Source organism: Gavialis gangeticus, unplaced genomic scaffold (assembly GCF_001723915.1).
Source record: "Gavialis gangeticus isolate Ggan-Ray unplaced genomic scaffold, GavGan_comp1, whole genome shotgun sequence".
In the NCBI taxonomy this organism is placed as follows: domain Eukaryota; kingdom Metazoa; phylum Chordata; order Crocodylia; family Gavialidae; genus Gavialis; species Gavialis gangeticus.
Window position 1 is genome coordinate 112,168,563 of NW_017729024.1, and position 25,890 is coordinate 112,194,452.

General features: G+C 40.1%; 1 protein-coding gene across 13 annotated transcripts in view; it reads left to right on the forward strand.

Moving 5' to 3' along the window:
• Positions 1-25,890, forward strand: part of MPDZ (multiple PDZ domain crumbs cell polarity complex component) — a 160,769-nt gene that overhangs the window by 89,894 nt on the left and 44,985 nt on the right. For 6 of the 13 annotated variants that reach the window (XM_019517589.1, XM_019517582.1, XM_019517586.1 and 3 more), the window contains exons 17-24: positions 721-930; positions 2,972-3,088; positions 6,565-6,726; positions 11,656-11,940; positions 13,050-13,173; positions 17,507-17,705; positions 21,610-21,651; positions 24,922-25,026. In XM_019517589.1, the coding sequence (XP_019373134.1) occupies positions 721-930; positions 2,972-3,088; positions 6,565-6,726; positions 11,656-11,940; positions 13,050-13,173; positions 17,507-17,705; positions 21,610-21,651; positions 24,922-25,026 (1,244 nt within the window). The remainder of the gene's footprint in view (positions 1-720; positions 931-2,971; positions 3,089-6,564; positions 6,727-11,655; positions 11,941-13,049; positions 13,174-17,506; positions 17,706-21,609; positions 21,652-24,921; positions 25,027-25,890) is intronic. The other 7 variants (XM_019517584.1, XM_019517585.1, XM_019517594.1 and 4 more) reach the window with 3 other exon arrangements.

Genomic DNA, 25,890 nt, shown 5'->3' on the forward strand with positions numbered 1-25,890 from the left:
GTGTGTGTGTGTGTGTGTGTGTGTGTGTGTGTGTGTGTGTGTGTGTGTGTGTGTGTGTTTTGGAAGTTGGAGATTTAAAAAATATTTCTTTATAAACAAAATTCACTCTTTTTATTCCATTGTTCCTAACGTGCTTTATGGATTTGCTTCCAATGGCATGTGTCTGTACCTATTAAACTGCTTAGTTATGGACTTAAGGGCCCATTTTTATTATAAAGGCTTTTATGATGGAGCGTGACCAGATTCCATGAACCACAAAGCAATCCTTATCAATAAGCACCTTGATTTAGCGGAGCCTTAAAGTGTTAACCTTCCACACATGCTGCAATTCCCATTTTATTCCTAGACATTTGAGTACATAGGAGGTTGAAGAAGGGAGCAGCCTTGTTATTGTGAAGGGTGCTTATCTTAAATGCTGATATGTAATTACAGCAGGAAATGCAGCCCATAATTCAGCAGTTTTACTGTGAAGTTAAATGATATAAAGGCATTCAGAACATGTGAAACATAATTATTTTTGCTTTTATATATCAGAAGAGGCCCAACTGTAGAGGTCTGAGAGCATGCACAGTTGTTAGAGAAATAAGCTCCTTTTGAATACTCATTTGGAATTTGCTAGAGTAGAGATTGATTTCGGACCTTACAAACTTGCCTATCTTCTGTTAATTAAACATAAATGAGTAATGAGTAAACTCTTTTCTTTATACCTCCTTCAATTAGGATCCAGTCGACCCCGCAAACACAGTGATTGTAATCCGTTCGTTAGTTCCTGGCGGTGTTGCTGAACGAGATGGCAGACTTCTTCCTGGTGATCGGCTTATGTTTGTTAATGATGTCAACTTGGAAAACGGCAGCCTGGAGGAGGCTGTACAAGCACTGAAAGGAGCACCAGCAGGAACAGTTAGAATAGGCGTTGCCAAACCATTACCTGTAAGAATTTGGATATCAAACGATTGCTTTCCATATACTGCAACCTGATTTTAGTGGCCTTTATCTTCATTTTTGTATAGCTGCTTTATAGGGCTGTGCGAAATTTCACCAAGTATCTCATTTTGAAGCTGTTTCGATGTGTTTCAAGCTCAAAACAGTGAAATCGAAATGAAACAAACGGCTGCGAAACAGCTTCAAAACGAAACGAGGGCACTTGGAATGTTTCAAAATTTCAAGACATTTTGAGTTTTGAAGCTGGGCTTGCTGCAGCTAAACAGAAACTAAGGAGAGGGAGGGGGAAGAGGGGGGAAGGCCTGCTCTCTGATATTGACATCTAGCTCCCTGTTCAATTCCCCAGCTGTTTGATCACTTCCCTCAGCTCTCTGATCATTTCCCCAGCTCCTTCTGGGGTGTGCAGGCCCTCGATCTGTGCCCAGGGTTTCAGCAGGCTGCCGCTGAAACTGCAGATCTGGGGGCCTGTGCCCCCTGGGAGGAGTCTGGCACAGCCCTGCAGCCCTTCTGGGGGGGGAGCCTCGGATCTGTGTGAGGGATGACATCAGGATGCTGCTGCTGACAAATGATATGAGTTTTGTTTTGAACAGTTTGAGGTGCAGTTTCCCAGAAACTCCTGTACCTCGAAATTTGGCAGACTTCATGCCCTCAGAAGGGGGTACCATCCCTGCAAATTTCATCCAAATCAGGCAATAAATGACAGTTATAGGCATTTTCATGATTCCCCATTATAGCTTATGGGCAAAATGTTGAAACACATCGAAACAGTGAAACACTTTCAATGAAACGAAACGAAACACTGTCCCTTTGAAATGGAAGTCGAAATGAAATGGTGCTGTTTCGCAAAGCTGTGCTGCTTTTTGCTACTGAGAAGGAATGAAGCTTCCAGAAAGCGTTCTTGATTGGCTCCCTTGCATACAGGTTCTCCTTGCTTACAGGGAATACCTGCATAACAGTGTGTGCAGTGGACCTATAACACTTCACATTTTGCCCCCAGTTTATAGAGTATGGCTGGCAAAGAGGGAGTGAATGCAGCATGCCTTTGCTCCTGGAACAGCCTAGTTGTTAATACAATCCCTAAGGCTACAGATAGCTGGGCATAGTTTAGAACTGCCCTAAATCTTCTCTGAAATGCATGAGAGTACCTCCTGTACCTCGACAGGTAAAGATGACACAAAACCAGTTTCGTATCCTTCTTCCAGAGTTGTACCAACTCTGGTGTTTCCCACAATGTGCCCATTATAGGCACAATACATACACAGTCTTTAAATCTAGATTTTTGAAAGAAACTTGCAGGTTAGTGTGAATACTGCATGCTGCACATTAAAGTGTCCTGTGAATTAACATTTTCAGAATTAATATCAGCTAAGGCACCAAAGAGGATTATGTTTGCTTAAGTTACTTTTCGGTTTCCTAACTTTGTGTAAATATTGAGTATTGATGTTTAAATATTTAACATACCATCTGTGCCTGACCTCTGCTACATTAGAAATAATTTTCTTTACTCTGGAGTATATAAGAGATGCACCTAAAAACAACAGTAAATAATGTGAAGAAGAAAAAAAAGGAACTTGTTGATTTTGTAGCACCCTAACTAAATATGTTTTGTTCTTTTCCAATTTTTTTTATTTTCCCTAGAGGGTAAGAACTCACTACTGCCACCAGAGTTACTCCATTAGTTTGATTTGGTGTTTTCAGCAATGCCATTTCTGGCCTCTCCATAATTCACATGGTGGCCCATGTGATTGTGGGAGACGGGGAAAATGGAATCCGTACATTTAAACTTATTTATTAATAGGCTGCAAGTGCTGTGGATGGCCTGTTAGTTTCATTACTTAAGCAGGTAAAATAAGATGTGAAAGATCGATGTGTACATTTTTACTTTTCTAGTGATATAACATTGCTTGAGATTTCTCTTTCTTCTGAAGTTGATATTAATTTGCATTTCTAAAACTTTATTAACATTACTTACTATGCAAGTCCTATACACTGGCCACTCATCCAACCCAGAGCTTCATTCTTTCTGCAGCTTTCGCCAGAAGAGGGTTATGTTTCAGCTAAGGAAGATTCCTTTTACTACACTGCCCAGTCACTTGAGGACGAAGGGCCAGCTGATGCAGCCCTCTTCCATGCTGAGCTGGCTCTGGTTAGTGGCCAAAACTTAACAATATTTCTATTAAAATCCACCTTACTGTTGTCATCTTGTCTAGGCGTTGTAATGAAAAGCCTTATTTTATCACATTGTTTATGATTTTTTATTTTTAGTAATGTGTTTAGCCTCACTTTAACTTCTGATCTGTAATAATTGGGTTTGGGCCTCAGGTAATATAAGCTTCCATAAGCCCATTGAAATCAGTAGACCTACACCAGTTTGCACCAGCTGAGGATCTGACCCACAAATACTGGCTGCTAGGTAACAAGGACATATTTTCCCTGAGATTTTTTAGTCAGCTAAGAGACCTGGATTCCCAGTTCCCATGGAATTGAATGGGCATAAAGAATTCATATCTTGCCATTTGCACAGAAGTTTTGATTTGCTTATTTTCTAGAAACACTTACTAATCAATTTCTTTCTACTTTTCTATATAATTTGACAAGTTGATAGAGGTCTTCAGGACATGAAGTCTGCGTGTTGAGGAATACTGCAACTTAAAAAAGTTGCCTATGTTTCTTTTTTTAGACTTTTTACAGTATGGGTCAGTGAACAGAAGATTTGGAAGGGTAAAAGCTACTCATTTTCACACAAATAAATCAATATAAATGAGGAATGGGCACTACACCTATCCCAGAAATTGCCAGAGACAAAATTTCAGAAGACAGGAAATTATAATTTCCTGAGAATAATGTTTTTTACTTTGCTTTTCACATATTCTTCTGTTTATTCAGACCTGGAGCCTGAACTTGCAAGATACTGAGTAAGGATACCCTGACCTTATTAAAACGGTTGCCAGCCTACATACTAAATTAATTTTTAAACAAGTATCAGTATTCTTCAATAGGATCTTTTTTTTCAGCCAGCATACACTTTTGAATACGAAAATTTAAATCTTTAATATTTGCCATAATTTCCCTTACCTTGTGTTCAAGTGACAAAAGATGCATTTTTTTCTGAAACAATATCTATAAATGTTGCTGTCCATTTTCTTTCCCTGTTTAATCTTTCCTTGATACCGTGGTACAGTATACATGACTTCACTGGTAAATTAAGGAGAAGGAGAAATTTTTTTATTAATAATTTTCTTGGGGAAAGATGCAATAAAAGGAATTGGTTTATAAGTGTTTGAGCATACAACGAAGGCAAAAAGTTTGAAAATAATGCTGATATCCTTGTACTATATATAAAATGTGATTATTTGGTCTATAGGTTCAAAACTTAATGGCTAAGTTGCATCTGCAAAATTAGAAAAGAAATATGAAATTACATATTTATGGTGAGTTTGCAAAGTAAATGCACAGTTACTTCCTTTATAGTTGCAAATATGAGGCCAAATCATGACATTCTTATTCAGGTGCAGCTCCCAGAGCTCCCATTGGCACAATTGAAGTGAAGGTATAATACCCCAAAGTGGTGAGGTGATGGTGTTTCTGTGATTATCTTTGAAATACTTGAGAAGCAAGAATTCTTCTGGGTGATATCTTTATTGGACCAACTTTTTAGTTTATATAGACCAGTGATTATCAACTAGGGTGCCATGCTAACTTGAATGCTTTGAGATCCTTTCAAGGCTCATATGAGTTGCCACACAATATTAGCATTGTTAGGTGTACAAACATGATTCACAAGATAAACTCAAGAAATTTCAAATGGGAATCCACAGTATTAAAAACTCTCTGACCTGTTGTGGTCTTTCTATTTTTCTGTAGTAAAAAATAAGTGAAAGATAAGCACTGACATTTTCTGAGGAGTGCTTTGAGTTTATCAAGGGATGCCTAGAGTTTAGAAAGATTGAAAGCTACAGGGATAGATATAGGCAAGCTTTTGGTATCACAGTACCTTTCATCAGGCCTCAAGGGTACTAGGATACCTGAAAGCTTGGCTATGTCTATCCCAACCATGCAGTTGGTCCAATAGAAGGTATTACCCATAAGAATTTTTGCCTCTTCCAAAGTGAAGGAGGCGCTTAGAGCAGAAGTTTCCTTGAAAAATAGGGCTTAGGAATCTTTGAAAACTGTACCTGAAACTAAGACTAAGTAAGCCCTCCACATTTGCCGTAACATTTTGCACATACAACTTAGTTTATTTTGATAATTTAGGTCTAAATGTCTGACTTAAACCCACCGAATTTACAGGAAAGGTGTTCAGTTGTCTTTTTGTGGCACAGGTATATATACTAAGTGTCTGAATTAGAAATATCATGTTCTGTATGATTACAGTCTGAACTGCACTGACCTTTATATGCACAACAGAGATGTATACCTAAGCACAAAAGAGCCATTTGAAGCCTGAGTATAAATGTTTCCCTTGAATTGCCTGTTGGTATAAGACAATTGTATCATACATGTACACACATGATGCTAATGTTGCCCTGTACTGTTTTAAAAGTTTGTTCTGAGAGACTTATATTTGTGTGTTTGAATGCAAGGAACTCAGTGGCAATATTAGAGAAATTGCTGAGGTATATGGATCATTGATGCAACAAATGGAAATGATCCTTTGAAGCCAATTCAGTTCATTGTGTCAGTTGTTACATGTAGGAATATGAAATTATGAATTAATGATACAACAAGCCGTAAAAAGTGAAGAGCAGTCTTATGACCCATGTCTCCAGTTGCATGTTGAAAGAGCTTGCTCTGCAGATTATTTTCAGGGTTGACACTGGAGTTTAGTGAAGCCGTGATACTTATCTCACTTGTATCTGTTTATTAGTGTGATTTCTGTTTCTAACCTACACTGGCAGATTAGAAACAGAGACATGGTATTCAAATGGTGAATTACAGTCAAATGTAGTTGCGACCATATTAGTATTTATTGTACTAAAAATCTTAGAAAAAATTAGTTACTATGCATGCATCTATTACATATTTTTAAAATTCACTATTTCTATCAGACTAAATATCCCACCTCAACAGCTTGCAAAACTTTACCATATAAAAGTCTCCCATTTCTAAAGGTTATATTCTTTTAACATTTCTTAACCTTCTAAAAACAGCCAAGGCTTTTAAAATAGATGTCAGAAAAATAATTTAATCCTAAAAAGTAGTGCTAAATGAATCTTCCTGCTTTGTAGCATTTAGTTTCAAAGTGGAGAGATTGTGAGGGGTTTGTTGACACCATGGACTAAAGAAGAGTTTATAATAATCTAATATTAATAATCTAATATTAATCTAATGTAATATTAGATCTCATGGCCCTCAGCCCAGCTCCACTCTGAACTATTTGCAAAATTAGAGACAAACTGTATTGTACTGTTACACAGATCTCACTAAGGATAGAATCTGGCCTGCTGTGAGTAGAGGGTCTTGTGTAAAATAGAAACACAGAAGAATATTAATACACAGAAGAAGAATACTTCCTTGTAATATATACAAATAAATATTTAACCACTGATGTCTGTGTGAGGCTTATGCAGTATGAAGGTAGCAGATAGCTTGACTGATGGTTAAATTTGCCTTTGTTGTTAGGTGGACTCCAGTGAGGCAGATCTCGTGGATGAATCTACCTTTGAATCACAGTATTCTCCTGACAATGATGACACCTTCCAGGCTTCTGTATTAGCTCTGCATGGTAGTGCTTGTAGTGATGATTTGAGCTATAGCCTCTCTCTTCCGTCATCAACTCCCAAGGTAAAAAGAAAAGATCATTTTATGGCAAATCTTGTATAAAATGTTCAGTGTTTCTATCTAGCTGTTGTATTAGATGTAGAGGCATTATGTTGTCAGAAGTCCATCTGCACATACGTTCGTTATCAGATTAAAGGGCATTTTCATTTAAGTAGTGTTGATTGGATACCTTTCAGCCTTGTATATCAGAGAGAGAGAGGGGGAGCTAGATGGTTCAGAGCTTTGATTGTACTCTGCAAAGTCAGACAGATGAAGTATTTTGAGACATTTGTACTATTACAGTTATGGTGAGTAGTCTGCTACAAAAATGCTACTTATTAAGCTTCAGGGGATACTAAAACAGGCTACATAGTCTAGCTGCTTTATTCTACTTGTGCAATGGTTGAGGCAAGTTACATTCTCATTTTCATCATTTGTTTAATATTTGTGTAGCTGACGTTATGACCATTAAAATACTATGTTCTTGAAGTAATGTACATTTACAATGATGCTGTAATAAAAGGTAAACCAACAGCATATCTGGTTGAGTCTTAGTAGATAAACTGAATTACTTAATCAGCGAAGAATAAGTTTCTGAAAGATATTTGAAAGATTATGTTTTTTTATTTAGTTTTCCAGTCACGTAACCATACTGATTTTTTTTTTTTATGTTGATGGTGGCTTTTTGTTTATCTCCATGTCATTTCTTTTTTCTTCTTTACTTGGCAGTCTGTTAATTATGTTTCTTTTTCTGGGAACTTTCTAATACCTTTCTTCTAGGATTTATCATCTTTGCAGGCAACACCAGAGAGTTTTCTTGGATGGTTCACAGAGTATAATCTTGAATAGAAATCCTGCTCCTGCTTCTTACACCCCTGAGACTGTCTGCCTTTATTCCTTCTAGAATGTGTTCAGTTTTTATAGGGACTGAAACCTGAATTCATCTCCTAATGCAATCTTCTGAGCCACTCTAGAGCATATCTTTGCTGTGCCAAAAGGACAGATTGCATTGTTTAACTCCATAATTGTTACTTAAAGGGATTATGCAGTATGCATGCTGAGAATGATATATTGTACAGGGTAGAAGCTGGTGTAATAAAGTGTGCCATGTTAGGGTTTCCTGAAATCTTCATTTTTTTCAGGACTTTAAAAGGCCGTTTTTATTTGGAGTTTTGAAGCATATGACCACATTGCCCCCCCCCCCACACACTTCTACTTGTGCATTTATTTACACCTGTGCAAAGTGAGTACAGTAAGTTAAAGTTTGAATTAGTTGCATTCTAGATGATCTTTGCAAAGGTGGAAAGGATGTCACAAGATGGAAAGCACTGGGGAAATCAGTGTTTACAAAAATAATTTGGAGCAAATGATGAATGCAGTAAAACTTTGAACCTATGCAAATAGATATTACAAAGAATTCAGAGATACTTTAGATGGCTCTAGTGCAGAATACATTACTGGAATATGGGCTTTTGAATGTTTGGTTGTCATTTTCAAAATAACAGCTGGAGAAAAAATATTTTAAATCAAAGTAACTTGAATGCATTTTCCCTTAATGAATATAGTTTGAGAGAGATCTGCAGGGAAGTTTAAAGCACTGATCACTCATAAAAGAAATACATTTTGGGGGATAGAACCTGATCCATCTCCCATTGACGTCAATGAGTGTGCTTCCACTAGTTTAGCAGAAGTTAGACCAGTGGCTTAAACAATATCAAAGGTGAGGATGTCAGCTGTCTTTCAGACATGCTGAAACTCACTAAATTGATTAGGCTTCTTTTGCTCTTGTCTTTTAAAGGATGGGGATTATTTCATTTATCCATCCTGATATAAAATTTAGATTTTGTTAGTTATATTCTCAGATGTAACTTAGACTGATTGCATAGTTGTGAATCTTTTATGATGACTGTCTGGTGAAACTGTTTTCTGAAATATTTCCTGGTGTCTATCCAGCTTCTGAATTCTCTCATGGATCTGTTTTGTTGCAGTGGTGCTCCATGTTTTGGTCCTGCAGGCCAGATCGGGCCCTGGGTCCTGGGACCACCTTCTTCCTGCCTCACCGGAATTAGGTCTTGGGCCTGGTGCTACCTCACAGGCACCCAGATTAGATCTTTTATGCCCAGTACTGTGGCAGGCAGTAGGGGGTGCTCCTGTGCTAAGCCACCCACCTCACTGCACCCAACCACCTTCCAGGCTCTGAGTGCCTCCCTGGGGGTGCCTCACGTCCAGCCGACGCCCTTCCTGGAGCACACCTGCTAGCCTGGGGGTGGAGCTGCCACCACCCAGGGACGGGCTTGATTCTGGCACTGCATCCCCTGGGAAGCACAGGCCTAGTAGCCCTCGAGGGTACTTCACTCACTTCAAGAACTTGGGGTGCTTCCCTCAATTGGAAGCACAAGTAGTGGTCTCCCTTAGCTGAACCAAGGGGACCCCAAGGCATAATCTAGATCCATTCCCAATAAGTCTCCCATGCTAGGTACAAAGGAGAACGTTATTGGTTGTAAGGAGTAGGGTTGGAATAGGGTACAGAGTTGAGTAATATCAGAGAAATCCCACAGAGCAAACAGGGTGGATAAAGTAGCCTTTGATCATGCATCTGAGTTACTGCAAGCTATATATCTAGTTAGATCTCAAGTAGCTTACTCACAAGTATCATCCAGAGGCAGGTGGAGATTCCCTCTGGAGGCAAACAGTTCCTTGATCATGAGTTTTGAGAGAGAGACCAAGTTTCAGATGGTCCAGCTCTCCTCTCTGAGTCTTCCTCATGGCTACTGCCCTGCTGCCTCCTGGGCAGTCCTTAATTTATATAGCCCTTTTGACCTCATTTACCTGGTCCAATGGAGACCAACACCTGTTGGCTGTCAGCCAACCAATTTGAAATGCATCGCTGGTTGCTGGGCAGACTGGCAGTCTCTAGCCCACCAGGGAGCCCAAGCCCCTCACCCAGGTATGTGAAGCCAGTCATGTAGGCAGAGGGAGCAGGTTTCCCTCCTCCCTCAGGAATGTATCCAACTCAGGTTACCTAAAGAGATAGGGCGTGTACCCTCTGCAGGGCCCATCCTAACCAAATTGTCACAACAGAGGTGGCCTTCTGTCACAAGCACCACCCTCTCCCACCTCCCATGTGCTGGGATTGGGTGCCCAATCCAGCACACTGGGCCTGGGACTCCCCATGGTTCCAAAATTTGGTAGCAGTGACCCACTGCCAAATTTCTGGACTATGGGGAGCCCCATGGGCCAGGTGACATGGTGCTACAGGCTGGATCTGGCTTGTGGGTTGATGGTTGAACACCCCTGTTTTACTGGATTATTAAATACACTGAAAAGCAAATCCATATATTGACATCTGTGGGAAGATATTCCATATCCAGGAAAGCTTCTTTTTCTAGCAGTATAAGAGAATGCTGTAAATTGTAAGACACATGGTGAGAATTAACATGGTCTTCAGGAAGAAAGAAACCATCTCTTTTACTTTCTTGCTTAAAGCATGGCACAGTTATAGCTGATTTCATGGTCCAAGAATGGAAAGCTACATCAGACAGCCTGTTTCTGTTTGTACTCCTGATGATGCTGTTTCTGCCCCTTGAAAAACAAGCCTTTCACATTTTTTAGTCACTTTTATTGAAGGGACAGGAGCATGTAATTGTATTGATGAAAATCAACTTTAATGTTCCTGGTAGAAAATAGCACAGAATGCTACTGTTTACTCTTCACCTACAGAGATTTGAAGGCACATCTGCTTGAAAATCATTGGACATTACACAGTTATGCAGGCTGTTTGAGGGAGAATAAGGGATATTCTGAAAGCAACGTAGGAAAATTAAAATGTCAGTGGAATAGAAATTTCCTGTGATGATAATGAATTTGTTGAAGAAGGAAAAAATTGGAATAAAAAGAATTACCTACTGTTTCTGATACTGAAGAAAATGCCTTGTGCTTGTGATATATTGTTCAGTAGTCTGTTGGTGTAAATTTTCAAAAGCGATGAGTGATTTTGAAGGTCCAACTTGTCATTCTTTGAGGGCCTGATTTTCAAGACAGAATAAATATCTATTATTTGACTGCCAAGCTCCCTTTAAAGTGCTTTACATTGAAAAACTAAAATCATTGCTCATTTAAAAAATTTTTTAATCAAGCTTGCATAAAAAAAGAAAAACTTTACCTCAGTAATGTAGCTGCGGTCAACAAAACCTAGGCCTCATCTAAACGTTACACTTAAGGTATGTCTAACCAATTAATTGCACTGGAAGGTCACTGGCCAAACGTTCTATCAATTAATGGAGTTATAAAAAGAAGAATAAGCTGCAAAGTTATATCACAAAATATGTATAATAACTTTGTAGCTGCTTCCTGTCATACCATTAATTGAACACGTGGCCAGGGTTCCCTGTGCCTGGGAGCCCCATCAGTTGATTGGAGCTCTTCGCTGGAGGCCATGGGCAGCCTGAGCTGGGGAGCTTCCAGTTGACAGGGCTTCCAGCTGTGGGGGCAGGGGGAGAAAAGGAGAGGGGCTTTCATGTTACATGTGTGACCATGTATGTCCTGTTGCATAAGAAGTATGTGGCCCAGATCCTGAATCTGCATGCATCTACATTATACCACTGAAGTCATTGGAGTTCTGTTACTTAACACCACTAAAGACCTGCCCTCGGATATCAATATTACTACCACAAATACAAATTATCACTACCTAAAAGAGAAAAATGTTTACAGAGGAAAAACTTGTTACAGTAAAATGATTTTCAGTGATCTGTCATTCTGTGAATTCACTGCTTTTTATGAGAGGCCAAATATAAGTGTCTGTGTGCTTAAATAAGTTTTAAATAATAAGTATTGAAATCAGTTTAACTGTTTTGCAAGGTTTAATGTCAATTTAATATATTTAGCATAAAATACACATTTTAACAATAGTGTTTAGGATCATAAATGCTTCTTGCTGATTCTGTTTAACAGGGTGTTGGAGAAGATTCTTCAAATGCCTCTGTTGATTTCCAAATGTCCAGCAAGAGTTCAAACAACATGGATCTCGTCCAGAGAGGGACAGAGAACAAAACCTCAGTGAAGATAAACCTAGAACCTGCTATTGCTTTTGCAAAAAAGGATTTCCTACCTTCAGACATTCCTGAGAAACAGGCTGGATTTGAAAATACAACTGAATGGACCAAGCCAGAGAGAGCCACTGAAATGACACAAAATTCCAGCCTCACTCCCACAGTTGAGTTGGACCTCTCTGGAAAAGTAAAGGTCTATCTTTCTATAGACAGAATACATGTGCAAATTATCTTTAGATTTAGTATTTGTAAACTGCTACTTCATGATTAACTTTCAGTATTTCTGATTCTAAATGTAGTATTCTACTGTGGGGTTCACAGTTGGAAGATAACATTAGGCACGAGCCAGAGCAAGAAAATGGTACAAAAGTCACCCTGACCCAGAAGCAACTCTACTGGGCTCTGTAGCTCACTCATTCTTGAATCGCAGATCCTCCCTGTGTCCTCCATGCTTAATGAGATTGGAGGCAACAGTAAAGCAAGTCACTGTTAGCTCCTTAGAGCAATAAGTTGTTTTTGCGCTCTGTTGGCTCAGTGGCACTGACTAGATAATTAAGGTTACAAGAGCAAGACTTCACCCATACTTTGTCCCTTCCTTCCAAACTGATTCAAGAATCGGGGAAGCAAGTATATATATTTCTTTACTGTTTTATTACATGCCTCGGTGCAAGATTTGGTTGTCCACAAGGTAGTGATTTTCAACATTTTTTAGACCCGTTGGACCATTCATTAGACTCAAGGCCCCCTTCAGAAAATGTAAGCTCTTAGCTTTCACTCAGTTTTTGACTACACAAAAATAATATTCTTATGTTGCAAAGAACTCAGAAAGACCACAATAGGTCAGAATGTTTTTTAAAGCCATGAATTTCCTATTTGAAATTTCTGTGTTTATCCTGTGAGTCACGTTTGCGTGCCTAACTGTGCTAACATGAGTGCACAGCACCTCACAACACCCCTAAAAGGATCTCAAGGTACCCTGGTTGAGAATCACTGCTATGAGGTGTATATGTAGATTCTCATTCCATGTACTATGGGCACATAGTTCAATTCACAGTTGAGCCTTCAAATATCACTGTAGACAAACAAGTGTTTAAGGACAACCTTTATAATGGATGATATATTTTTTCTTTGGTTCAATGTGATTTCACTGAAAAAAATTAGATAAATTACAGTTTATTCTTAAATTAGCCATTCTAAGGCTCAGCAGACTGTCAAATGTCTGTGATATATACGGCATATGAAGTCTGGTCATATTTTGCTCTTACTGTTTTGATACACTTTTGTTCTTTGTTTTAGGTTGAAGTACCATTAATAGAAAAGAGCTATCCAACATCCACTGGGGAAAATTCCACAATTCAAAGTATTGCCCAACACATGTATGAGAAAACTATAACTATTGCAAAAGGCAATTCAAGTCTAGGTAGAGTATCCAAGGTGTCTGTCTGTCTGATTAATATTTCTCTGTTAATTGCTGTTCCCTGTCTCTGTGGCAGTATTGTCTTACCAGTTTCCGATCTACCCATTCATTCTAACACAAGGCTGTCCAGCTTTGGGCCTGCCCCCAGGTAGCTGCACAATGCACACTCCAGGCATGGCCTCTCATGTATCCATCCTTGACCCTCCAAGATTGTGCTGGGTATGGTCTGCGCTGGCAGTGAGATCTCTGTCCCTCCACCACTCAGGCAGCACTTGGACCCGTGGGCTCTCTGCTGCTGTGAGCTGGCCTCTTGCAGGCCACCAGTTGAACATATCTGTTCTAAAGGAAACTACTAAAAGAAATCCATGTAGCTGGAAGAATAGAAACAAGTGTTCACTTACCCTTTTTGCTTTATCTTTTGCTCTTCTCCATTCATTTGGCCATTTGGATCTGTAAAGGCATGCATTCAAACAATCAATCCACAAAGAGCTTCATTCTCTAATTAAAAGCATTCCTTTCATAAAATGGAGGACCTTAAACAGTAAAGTGATTCATCATCAAAAATCTAATGCTTTTCTTATTTGTTTATATAAAATAATTTAAAATAAACAAAGTTAGGTTTGGAACAGAAATATGAAGAAAACTCAGTTTATATAGAAATGTATGATGTAATTGAGGAATCATGCACTTCAGTGTGAAAAGGACACTGGTCACAGGACCAAGTTTTCAGAGGTACTTGGATACCAAAAGATATAGACAGGTCTGTAGTGCAACCCTTTTGCTGCTGCGCGCTGTCACTTGTGACCTGGAATTCTCTTGCAGGCAACAAAATTCTGCTTCTGAGTCTACCCAAGCCTCCTGTTCTCTGCCTCCTTTCAGCTAAAGTGCTCCCAAGAGAGGAGCATCTTGATAGCAGCTCTTGTGGCTCTCTAAGTGCAGAGGCAATAATGCCAACTATTCCTTACCCAGGCTATGCAAATGGGGAGGGAGCCCCTGCTCTCCTTATTACATATTTCACAGCCATATAAAGATGGGGCATAAGGGAACCCAAGGTGTTTCAGCTTTTGCCAAAAGTAACTGTGCTCTTAGTACTGCCCACCTGTATCAGTTAGTTAGTAGCCTTAGCAAATTGCATGTTAAACACAACAGTAAAACATAAAAGTACAAAATATGTGTGTATGTCTGTATATATAAAGAACTTGTGTCACATGTAGTCAAAAGGTAGAATTGCAAAAATGTAGGACTACCTACTGGTATTATGCCAACATAATATAAAAATAAGTAACTGTGGCCTCTAGCTCTTGACTTTCTTTTTTTTCTTGCAGTCCCTTCCCATTCTAGCCCCTTGTGTTGCCTAGCCACAGCCAATATTTTGCACACATGGCTGCACAGCTTTTAACTTTCACTTTTACTAAAGGAGCTAAAACAAGAGCTATGTGATGATGTTGAAAGCTGCAGCTGTGTCAATTATTTAAGTTGAAAGCTAGCATTTTTTCTCTTAAATGCTAGCATTCATGGCTTGCAGTAGCCCTTAAAGCCTAACCATAATACTGCTAACTTTTCTTTTTGTTTTAAAAAAGAAATCTATATTAGGAGCACCAAACACTTGAAACACAATGAAAAGTAAAGTGCCCGTGCTCTCGGTATATATTAGTGAAGCTGTTGGTGCACCAGCAATGGCACTTAACTCTTTTTTCCTTCTTTGAAAGTATAAAAATCTGAAGTCAGGCACAGGGCAGATTAAAGATTTGGTGAAAGGGAGTTCAGGAGCAACAACCTGCACCAACAGCTTCACTAATATATACCCAGAGCACAGGCACTTTACTTTTCACTGTGTTTCAAGTGTTTGGTGCTCCTAATATGGATTTCTTTTTTAAAAACAAAAAGAAAAGTTAGCAGTGTTATGGCTGGGCTTTAAGGGCTACTGCAAGCCATGAATGCTAGCATTTAAGAGAAAAAATGCTAGCTTCCTCTGCCCTTCCAGGTGCTGGCAGACCACACTATGGGAGCCTCCAGGCACTTTTTAAATCCCAAAAGAAACAAAGAATCCCCCACCTTCCCTCTGTGCTCAGAAGCATATCCCCTCCCCTTCCTTTCTTTCCCTCTGTTCCCCTGCTCACCTCTATTGCTTTCCCTGCTGTCCAGGGACAGGAGATGCTTCATAGTGTTCTTTCCTGTTCCAGCTGGGCTGGGACAGCAGTAGTGGTAATGAGTGGAAGGTAGGTTCTCCTGACTTATCCAGTTCCCACATAATTAAGTGTGTGGAGGGAGAGCCCTCTGTCCATCGTTGCTGCCACTGTCTCAGCTGAGGCCACCCCCACACAGCTCACCTGGAGCAAGCAGAAGTGGCTCTGAAGCTTCCTTAACCCCTGGGACAGTAAGAAAAGAAGCAGCAGGTGGGGGAGGAGTGGAAGTGGAGGGGAGGGGATGAGCTTCTGAGCATGGAGGGGAGGGAAGAGGAGGGGGGATTCTCACTTGCTTTAGGGACTTTAAAAAGGTTCCCAGAGGCTTCTGGTGAAGTCCAGTCTAAAAGTGGGGGTGCAGTCACCGCTTCATTCATGTGGATCTGCCACTGGTTATGCACTTGACATCAGATGTGAACTTGAATATTGACGTCATCTGATAGACACTGGGCCAGATATGTCTGTGGTGTGATGGTGTTGGCTTCAATTAAGTTGTGCCTGTTTACCCGAGGGATGAAAGGGGCTTCTAGGCTAAAGCCAAATTTTGATTGGCACCCTGGAGATGGGCATAATGCCCACAGAAATGAGCACACACATGCTGCATATATGCTGGAGCAGTACAGCCAAATGTAGTACCACATGTGCATTTTGTTCCTACTAAGAATAGGAATAACCTATGTATGGCGAATTTTGGATGAGGGAGTGTGTGAGCATAAATGCATAGACAGTGCCCCCAGACCACAGCCAGCAGTGACCACCTGTATTGTCTGAGCATTTACTTTGTGACATAACCAAAGTGGGAAGCAGAATCAAAGCAGCTGACTCCTGTACTGTACTCTTGCAATAAGAGGCACAGGATACATTAATTTATATAAAACAAAAGTTTCCTTTATTAGGATTGGTGGCCTGTAGATTAAAATATATCCACGTTCATTGACAGCGTCACTTAGCTTGCCCGTAGCTCAAATATTTACCTTCCAAGTCATAAACATAAGTCCCATCGCCCAAATAATCCAATATCTCTCCATCTGTTTCAATATTAAATGCCCAGGAAAAGATGGGCATGCTTAGGAGATTAATAAATCTGGGCTTTGGCATGCCAAAGTGGGAAGGAGTGTGCCAGAGTCCAGAAAGCCTCATGGATAGTGTCCTGCCAGCCTCAGCCTCCTGCTGAAACAGAGGGAGCTCCAGCTTTAGAGCCTCTGCTTTATCTCATCTGTGGATTGGAGAGAGGTGGTTTCAGGTGACCACAGATGACTGATAAGAACAGTGTGTTTAGGAGGTTAATGCATCTGGGCTTTCTTACTGTTCATGGAGAACAGTGTTCTCCAAAGCTGTTAGCCATTTGAGCCTATTTCATGAGTACTAACTGCCTTTGTAGTTGTGAAAGGTACACAAACGTACATGAAATCTTTCTCAAAGTATGGGTGACCATCAGCATAATGAGCAAGAGTTGTCCTCCTGTAGGGAAAGGAACAAGGGGTAGTCATAATTGTGGGCTCATAGAGCAGTCATGTAACCTAACTAGAATATAGTGCAATTGGTGCAATGTTCCTTCCCTCAGCCATATACATACTATAATCTGCGTCGTAGTACTTCACAACCTGATCTAGGTCCACTGAAATGAATAACAGACTTCAGTGGGCATTGAGTCAGGACAGCTGTACTGTGCAAAGAAGGTATTTTTCTTTGTTAGCTCTTTTATGTTTTTTGCTCCTGTTTCTTCATCCTGACTGTTTTTCAGCCTTGGTGAAAAAAAAATATTCCAAGTAAAGCAACTCTAAAATATAATTAAAATAGATAAATACTCTTACCAAGACAAGCTAGAGAACTGATTGATTTGACCATGTTTAGAAACACTTAAAATACTTCTCAAAATAATACCATTTTGTTTGTTTGTTTTAGATACTACAGCAGTCTTATTTTCCTATTGCTCCTGTGCTTAAAAACTAGAAATTAATGTCACAGGTGTCTAGTCTGGGATAGTAGCCGTGGGGCTGGGAAACCACTCAGTCTTGTTAACAGCCCCAGGTTTAGGGGTTGGCTTTCATTACTGAATGCTTCTTTCATTGGGCAGGTGGAATAGATTTCCTTTATATTATAAGGAGTAGTGGTTCTACACAATAATATGTTCCATATTCCTTTTATCACAGGGATGACTGTAAGTTCCAATAAAGATGGCTCAGGAATGATAGTCCGTAGCATCATCCATGGTGGTTCCATAAGCCGTGATGGTCGAATTGGTGTAGGGGACTGCATTCTCTGTATTAATGAAGAATCAACCACTAATTTGACCAATGCACAAGCCCGGGCTATGCTAAGGAGACATTCGCTCATTGGACCTGAAATAAAGTAGGTAAAGCTAGGACATGAGTTGGATAGGGAAGCATTAACGGTCACATAAAGCAGAGTACACGTATGATAGAAATCAGTATTTTAAATCAAATATTTTTTTCTTTGTTTTCCTACAACATGTCATCATCTCAGATTGAGTCTTTGTATAGATGGAACATGAAATCGTGAATTTTCCTGTGTCGTTTGCAAAAGAGTTCATTGCAGTTATTATAACTCTGCCTATTCTTATAGAAGAAAAAGGCTTTTAAAGGGTGTTTTCTCAAATCTGGCTATTCAGACCAGTCTTTAGTTACCTAACTTTAGGCAGGAGTTGCAATCAGCATTTTTCATTAACCATGTGACTATAAAGTCTTTGTTCCAAGTCAAGACAATAATGAAACTTTATCTGAAGTATTTGTGGTTGTTAAAAAGTTAATTGTTCTCTTGATTTTCTTTGTAGGATGTCTTTATAATTAATTAATATTTTTGTTGCCAAACAGAAAGTATGACACAATGTTAATGCTGGTAAATAGCATTTTAAATGTGATAGTGTTGAGGTGATCCTTGCTTTCACTTATAACTATTTTCAGTAGGTCTTTGAAAAATGGCTATTGCCCACAGTTTTGCCAACTGATCAATCTTGTCAGTTTACCATGCTGTTTTTCTGATCACAGTAGACGGTGGAGATATTCCCCTGTTTGTTTGTGCTTGGGGAAGCTCAGGCTCTGTTTGTACTACAAAGATTCACTGGCTGAGCTGACCTGCTTCAAAATTCAAACTAGCTAAACCAGAGCAGAGTGCTAATGTAGACATGCATAAACCAGTTTAACCCTTGCTTATATCCATTTGACTGAGTTGGGCTGTTTGTAGATGTGTTCACCGTTTTCGAAACTATGGTTAACAGATTTGCATCACACAGTTGGAATTAAATTTCAGTTTGAATTAAGGGTTAATTTACAATCAAGGGGGTTTGCCTCCTTCACAGACCAGTAGCTTGTGTGCTTGGGCAGGGCTGGGGACTGAATCAGTATATTGATACTTAGTCACACACATTTGACTTTGTAAAGACATTGCTTTGTGCCTGATACCCTGCTGTGTTGCAAAAACCGAACTGAAGGCGTTTATACATGTGCTGTGGGAGGTGGGGGGGGCACTTTAATTAGAGAAGTTCCAAGAGCCGCTCTAATTAAAGCACCCGGAGTATCACACACATCAGCGTCCCCATACCGAAAAATGGTGATGGGGTGCTTTAATAAAGCTCGTCAAATGAGCTTTAGTTAATGTGCCCCCCCCCACCATTTTTCAGTGTTGGGGGACATGTGATGCTAGAGTCAACTGGAGCTGATTAATCGAGTCTGCATTGATGCATTGTAATTACAGCGCATTGGAGCAGCCTCAGTGTATGTATAGGCACCCTGATTTACCTTTGAGGAAATTGATATTTGCAATGCTTACCTGGGTTCCTAAGGACTTTTCTTCTTAGAAGTAGTGCTGTATATACATGCTAATTAATACAGTTTAAATTGCCTAATTCAGACTACCCTAGTCTGCATTAACTTTAATCCTCATTCAATAAAATTCATTAATCTAATTTTAATTTGGACTACAGATGTCCCCGTGTGTATAGTGACAGCTGTACTCCAGGTTAAACCTAGAAACATGTAATGTCTATAAACGATTTTGGTGACTCATTAACATGTGTTAATCAATTTAAGCAAGGATTTAGTCATCATTTTTAATTAATTACTAGCCTTTTTTTGATATAGGCAGTTTCAGAGCAGCCTTAGTGACAGTAACTGTAGCTCTTTGAGCAGGCATGGCTTTGTGGGTGCAGCTGCACCAGGGTTTTTCACTTGGCCTAGCACAGTGCGTGTCCGACCTTTTCACCCTGGTAGCCAGATAGGCAGTGTTTGGTGTCCAGATTTGGCCAGTGGGCCTGATCCAGTGTACAGGACAGGTGTGGCAGGGGCCTGATCTGACTGTGTAAGGAAGGAGGGATGCTGGGGGCATGGCGTGGCCCCAATCCACCCACATGAGGGAAGGGGTTTGCCCTGGCCCCAATCTAGCTGCATGGGGCTTGGGAATTAAGCAGTGGGAGAGGTATGGTAGTATTAGTTGCCACTGCCCCACCTCTCCCCGACACCAATCTTTCCTGATCCATGGGAAGTCCTGCAGGCCAGATGCCATGGCTCTATGGGCCAGATTTGGCCCACAGGCCAAGTGTTGAGCACCTCTGGACTAGTAGATTTGATCCTTCAGCTGATAGCTAGAAGATAATTTAAGCTGATTTTGTTTATAGGATAGCATGTATTAATTGTATAAACAAGGACAGAACTGTAACTACCAATCACAAGTACCAGTGAATCAGCATGTACCCGAGCTTTCAGTTTTCAAATGATTTCTGCTGCCAGTATCAAACTGAATTGTGTGCATTTGTATAGTATGTTTGAACATATACAAAACTTTATATACAAAATTTGAATAATTTTTAATAATAGCTCAGTCATATAATCAAAAACAGGTTATTTTTGTTTAGTACTTATGGTTTTTTATTACTGGTATGTTTTATAATAAATGAGTTTATACTGGAAGGGATGGGTGTGGTTTTATTTTTGGATATATGTGTGATATCAGAATCTGATCCCACTGTAAGCATTGCACTGGAACATTGCAATAATCAGAAAATCTCAGAAATAAGAGCATTTGCCATTTTACAGCCTTACAAGTGCCATACACGATACAGGTTCAAGTTGAAGCCTTCTCTTGCTGCTGCAAAGAAGTAACCCATGAAAGGCCAAGATCCTGCAGTAATGTGCATAGGAGGCTTGCAAGAGTAGGGGTTGAACCGTTTGGCTCTTCAGTCAATGCAGCACCACTTTACTCTTCTCTTTCATTGTAAAATGCCAGAGAAATATTGTATCATAAAACCAGACCTGGGCATTTTTAAGGAAATGCTCAGGCTCAATAAGAGGACTATAGTGTTCAATGAGTTTCTTGAGTCTAGATTGTATTAGTTTGATGACCTAGTGATAGTGCCTAGTACTCCCATGCAGGAGACCCTACTGGTTCTATGCCCAATCATTCAGGTTAGCAAGGGTTAAGAGTCTCTTAGGAATCAGCTTATTTGAGGGGCGGGCACTAACATGACCACCATGTTTAATATGTAGTTTCATGGGCTTGGGTCTACATTATAAGTTCCACAAGTAGAAGGCCACTGTGGCTCTTACAGGGATCGTAGTGGCCTTTGTATGTGGGTATGGGAGAAGAATAAAAAAAAAACTATTTCAGTTACAAAGAGCATATTTTACAAGAAACATGAGTTGCCAAAAGATAGTCAAAACTTTGCACTTGCTGCATATTGCAAACTGCAACTTTATTTTATTTTATACAAAGATATTTGAGTTTTGGGAGTTCAGGAACAGTCAGTCTGAGTTCCAGGTTTCATAATTTCTTTATGAAAAACCAGATGTGTGGCCTCCCCAGAATGCATTCTGCTTTACTTCTCACTCCACCTTGCCAGGAGCTCTTATATTTCTGTAATAATAGCCAGGGTTTTGTGCTCAGCAGCAGCTGCTTGTAACATCTGCCAGATAATTACTGAGCTGAATCAGAATTCACCTGCCTTAACCTAAAGTATGGGGATGAATTCCTGATCAAGGAATAAAAGATTGATTGCAGTTCCATTTTTCCATGCTTGTTAATAATCATCGCTATAGACATCAATAAAGAGCAGATGCTCTCTGGGGGAGGTGTAGATGGAATGGAGGTGGAAGGGGTAAAGGAAAAAAAAAAGAAAAAGGGGAAAAAAAAATAGAAGTTCACACTTTTAACTGCATTTGTATGCATCGCACATTCAGCATGAGACATTGACATTTGTTAACACCATTGTAAAAGATGCTGCATCGTATGCTTCACATTCTAGATCTTCTCCAGCACCTGCTGATGATCAGGCCCCCTTTTATGTGTGAGTATTGGTGATTCAAAAGCTCATTATGACTCTGTGTTGCAACTTTTCTGTGAAATCATTTCATGCTTTTATAACATCCAAAATGCCAGGGATATATCCAGATATAGGTACAGTAAATATAAATATAAATAAATAAAAAATGGCTTTTAAGCATGCAGTTTGGAACAAACTTCCTGAGACTGTGTTAAAAAACGCTTGTATTCTGAAAATTTGCTGCTGATTTGTATTTTAATCATACTATCCTCTCAGAAAGTGCCCAAAGATCTTGGCTGTTAGGGGCTAAACACTGGAATTAATACGGATGTAGAAGTACTGATATCTGGATTAATCTCAGTGTCATATTTTCTGTGGCACTAATGTTTTATTTTCTCCATAGATAACCAACAGGTTTGGATTAGTCATAAAATAGTAATTTGTCCCAAATGTGTTACATACATCACCACTCAGTTTGTTTCCTCTGTTGGTGTTGAACGGTTTTTGTGTGGCTGTTTGATCAAGCATGCCATAAATGTTCTTTTTGAACTGCATGGAGTCTTGTGTTTATGAAATGTTTTCATATCTACACCATTCGGTGTTTTCATTGTCGCTGCTCCCTTTGCAAAGCATGTCTTAGAATGTTTTTTTTCTACAGCTCATCAAACTGGAAACAGCAACATTTTCATTTTAAAGCTGAGCAATTACAAAAGAGAGGAAGTTATTAAAAACTACACCTGTCTTCTCTTGAAATTGCTAATATGTTAACCTCTCTTACAGCCAAGGATTGTAATACACTGTTTACTTCTAACAGCCATTTACACATTTCACAATGTGTTGTATGCTTTTCTTTCTATCCTCCCAGCAGTTTGTTTCACTTCTCCATTTTCCTTTCACATCACTTCGAGGAGTAAGTTTCAAAGTAGATGTCAGTCCCTTCGATGGACGAGTCTTTTAAGTGCTGGAGTAGAACAGTGTTATCTCTACTTCTTCCCCAAAGCACTAAGAACAGTATAGTGCCAGTGGCCCTCATCCTTGGGAATCCTCACTGTCCCAGGCTCTTGGTCACTGAACGCTTGACCATACAAAATCCTGAGCAATTCCTAGAGGTGCTAAACACCTGCAGGCCTCACTGATGAGGACATTCTCCACTCCGTGTTCAAGTTCAGCTTAAAAAGATGTCTGTGAGAGCTCAAATTTATAGGGCACTTTCTTGGCAGGCATAAATCCACTGCAGTTAATGGAATTACTCCTTCATCGAACTTGGCCTCTTCTCTGTTGCAAGGAGAACAGCCATAAGATAGGTTGACAAAGAAGATGACCATTTAGTAAAGCTAAGTATTCCAAAGCTAAATACGGAGTTATCCGGCCTTATACTGTATACCAGTGGTGACCAAACAATTTGCTCCACAGGTTGGATGGGCAGTGCTATGTCTATCTGCAGGCTGGATTTGGCCAGTGGGCTCAATCTGGCGCGCAGGGCCAGCATAGCAGGGCCCCGTCTGGCCTCGGGAGGGTGCATGCCTGGCCCTGATCAGAATGTGCCGGGCAGGGGTGGCATAAGATATGGAGGGGAGGAGAGAGGGGAGAACAGCTTGGCATGGATCTGGACATACAGGAAGAGTGGGTGGGGGTAAAGTGGAGCAGCCCCAATTTGGATGCTCCAGGGAAGGGGGTAAGGCTGTGGGAAGCAGCCTGGCCCCAGTCCCATTGCATGCCAATGGCCTAGGCGGAGTTTCCACCACTCTTCTGCTGCCAAATATCCAGACACTTGGGGATCCTCATGGGCTAAATGATTTGGTTCCAAGGGCCAGATATAGCTTGCAGACTAGGTTGTGAGCACCCTAAAGCAGAGCCTTACACCTTGAAATTTTGGATTTTCCACTACAGCTAGTTCTGTAATTTAAATTTAATCTGGGCACTGTGATATAAACCAAAGGGAGATAGAAGCCAAATGCTAGTCATGTTAAAACTTAGGAAGTGACAGTAATGACTGAGGAGCACATTTTAAGGTTCCATCAGTATAACAGAGATGCATTGATTCTCTGACCAGCAGATACTCACCTCATAATGCCAAATGCTTTATTGCAGACACATTTTTAAAATTTCTGTTTATTTCTGCATTTGTAGTAAGGTGAAATGTGAATAATCAGTGTGACAGGTGGAAGTAACTAGATGAATGGCCCCTTTTGTTTAAAATGGATGATATTTTCAGGCCTTTTATAATGGAAAGACTCTTTAGAGCTGGCTCCATAGTGAATTTGTCTGGCTTTTTCCCCTGTTCATTCTTCAGGGAAACAGCATTTCTTACATTTTATGCCAGATGAGGGGGGAGAGAACAGGAATTCCATTTCTCTAGCGTGGGGCAAGGTGCAGACCCAAGCTGAACTGATGTTGGTTAATCAAAACCCCAAACCTCATCAACCTGTTGACTGGGGGTAATATTTCTGACCTTTTCTTCCTCTGCTCCATTAGAGGGATAGAACAGGGTTACTTAAAAAAGATGATTGGTAGGATATGTCTCATGTCTTTCTTAAGTATAACCACCCGGCCTGTTTGCAATCTTGGCAGTCCTGTAATTATTCATTCTGTTGTTCAGTTAAAGCCCTAATGTTTGGAGGCTTCTTGTCATGAAGGTACTATTTTTGTTAGCACTGAGTTGAAAATAGGGAGCTATATTTTTCCTGTATTTCCCCTCATCACTCTTGATTTGGTGATAAAGTGCTACCCAGGCACTGCTGTTGAAAGTGCTCTTTCTACTTTTTCTGTATCACCTTCCTATTTGTCATTGTACCTGCCTTTTCCTCCTTGTCTATTTTGTGTTTTTCATACAACTACAACAGCAAAAAAATAAAAGCCTTGATAGAAGCCACAAAGGCTACCATAACACTTATGCAAATGAACTTCCGGAACCATTTCCATGTAGCATTTGGGACAGAAGTACCAAACAGATTCTTCTGTTTGCTTATACTTATTTTTTTTGTTGCAAAAAGGTTATTCAGCATGACAGTCATTGCCACAAAGTAAACTGTAACGGCTTCCGGAGTTCATAAATGGTGCAGTTAGCACCAGTGGATGCCTATACAATTTATCATTTTGACTATAGGTGCATAGTAAAGTGACTAATTCATTAGGGATATGTGGAGTTCCCTGTGCCTTGGCTCTCAGCAATAGCATTTTGGCCCTTATGTCAGTTGGCATGTTAAGTGATCTCAGATGGCTAATCCTTCCTCGTCAGAACCACCAGGTATGATCCATGATTTGTTTTACATTTATGTGTTTATTTTATTGCAGTATTACCTATGTGCCAGCAGAACATTTGGAAGAGTACAGAGCTAGTTTGGGAGAACAGCCAGAGGGAACTATGCCTCTTGACCTCTTCTCTTCACATACTGTCAGGTGACCCATCTGCTTTCCTTTACTTCTTCCCATATATGTAGCCTTGCAAAATTCTCCTCATGATTTCATTTTTCTGTAAGAAGGAAAAATGTGATTTTTGTAAACTGTCAATCAGTTATCAAGCTGCAAGGCTGGCTAATAAAATTTGTGCATTCAGTAGCGAGTTGCCGTGACAGTTTTGTAAGACATGTAAACTTATAGTTATTTGTAAAAGGGAGGTTTTAAAATAAACTATTTTAAATCCTATTCAAAATAAATCAGTCTCTTTCTTGCACTCAAAAAGCTTGCCAGTTGATGGCATTTCTAAGACAGAGAGGCAACAATATGATAGAGTGAGTAGAGCCAACATCAAAATCAGGGGGGGTTCCAGAGACCAGAATCAGGAGCTGAAACAGGTCAGGAACTAGAAAGTCCAAGGCAGGAAGGAAGTGAGAGGTTAGGACAGTGCCAGAGATCAGGATCAAGAGAATCAAAAACAGTGGGGACAGCTAAGCAGGAACAGACTAAAACAGCAAGGCTAGGGACAGGCATTCAAAAAGCCTGAACCGAATTGATTCAGTCTTTGCAGGTTAGTTTAACTTGGCTAGGCTAAATCAATTTTGTAACCCAGAAATGCAGGCACATGCCTGCAGTGGCTCAGGTTAGAAGCAGGGATACAGGTGGAGGACGGAGGGTGCTAGCTTTCCCTTCCCTGGCAGAGGTGAGCTGAGGGAGGCATGGCTAGGCCCAGGCAGGATGCTCTGATTATTTCCTCCCCTCCTAAGCAGCCCAGCAGGGAATGTTTATCACTCCTAACTCATTGTTTATTAACACATTAAGAAAAGAAAGCCTCTCTCCATTAACTAATGGAGCTCTTCTTAAACA